This window comes from Ceratina calcarata, unplaced genomic scaffold (genome assembly GCF_001652005.2).
Source record: "Ceratina calcarata isolate Rehan_Ccalc_2016 unplaced genomic scaffold, ASM165200v1 scaffold2215, whole genome shotgun sequence".
NCBI classification, from domain to species: domain Eukaryota; kingdom Metazoa; phylum Arthropoda; class Insecta; order Hymenoptera; family Apidae; genus Ceratina; species Ceratina calcarata.
The window spans coordinates 1-1467 of NW_017143933.1; the positions used below are offsets into that span (position 1 = coordinate 1).

The window sequence follows — 1467 nt, forward strand, 5'->3', positions numbered from 1 at the left end:
AGCGGATGTTCCATCAGTACCTCATCCTTGATATATCTGTCGATTTGCTTCTCCATGGTCTTCAAGAGGAACGACGTTAGACTGATAGGTCTGAACGCTTTAGGTGTAGCGTAGTCTGTCTTGCCAGGCTTTGGTATAAACGTTATTTTCGTTCTTCTCCAGATATCCGGCACGTGACCAATTACTAGGCTTGCCCTCATCACCTTGGCCAAGTGCGACGAGATTAACGATCGTCCGAACCTTCAGGTATTTGGGTAGAATCCCATCAGGACCTGGTGTTTTATACGGAAGGAACGTACCAATCGCCCAGCTGATTTTTTCCTCTGATATTATCTTTGACGCCAAACTCCAATCAGGTCTGGCGCCGCGTGAAGAGAGGACGTCCTCTGACGCAGCGCCCATTGTCAGGGCTTCGTTCGAATCATTCATCGCTCCTGGGAAATGTTCTGAGATAAGAAGTTCCAACGTTTCCTTAATATTATTGGTCAGGGTGCCATTTTCCCTTTTTAACAACCCTAAATTGTTCTGCTCCACCCTTTCCAAGATCTTGTTTATCCTAGCAATGTCTTGCATCTTATTCAATCCTTTGCAAAACTCTCTCCACGATTTCTTTTTTGCTTTCCGTATCTCTCTGTCTAGTTTCAGGTCAGCTGTACGCGCTTTCCGTTTGTCACTCATTCTCTTTGTTCTTCGGGCCTTCTTTCATAATCTCTTACTTTTCTCATTCAATTGTTGTAAGTTCAGGTTCCACCAAGGAAGTTTACTGTGATAACCCTTCAACTTTCGGGTCAGTGGCCCACTGGCCGCCTCAACTATTGCCGTAGTAATGAATTCCATGTACGCATCAATCTCATCTGGGGTACCATACACCCTAGGAGAATCGGTCAGTTTGTTTCCTAAACTTTCCATGAATCGCTCCACGTTCAGCGATTTCTTTTCACTTACAATCCTACTCGCTTGAATGCCTCTGACTTTCAGAACGAACGAGATGAACGTATGGTCTGACAACGACGGGTCATCCAATACTCTCCAACTACTGAGAGCAGACCGAATCTCCATCGATACCATCGTCACGTCTAGCACCTCCTCCCTCACCGACATTGAAAACGTCGGTGTCGATCCCTCGTTCAACCAGATCAGGCCGTTATTATTGATAAAATCCATTAATTTCACACCTCTATCGTTGGTAACCGAGCTCCCCCATGAAACATGACAAGCATTCGCATCAGCGCCTATTATCATACTCGCTCCTTGTCGAGCACACCAATCAACCAGCAGGTCTAGTAATACTGTTATCGGATCCCTTTCATCATATGGCATATATAAAGAAACCACTACTACTTTCGACAAGCGAGAATTATTATTATTTCTCTCCAAAATTACCGCTGTAATGTCTTTACCACTGAATTGTGACAACAATACTGGCTTGATTCTACTAGTGTGTACTATGCACGATCTTGGCCTTCC

The 1467-nt window shown here is 44.6% G+C and overlaps 1 protein-coding gene across 1 annotated transcript; it reads right to left on the minus strand.

Moving 5' to 3' along the window:
• Positions 1 to 20: 20 nt before the first annotated feature.
• On the minus strand, positions 21 to 1242 carry LOC108622427 (uncharacterized; the record flags this gene model as incomplete). Its single annotated transcript, XM_018020304.1, has 3 exons — positions 717 to 1242; positions 241 to 650; positions 21 to 128 (listed from the first exon to the last, which is right to left on the minus strand). Coding segments are annotated over exons 1-3 (1044 nt in total), but the record flags the coding sequence as incomplete, so codon positions are not given.
• Positions 1243 to 1467: the final 225 nt, after the last annotated feature.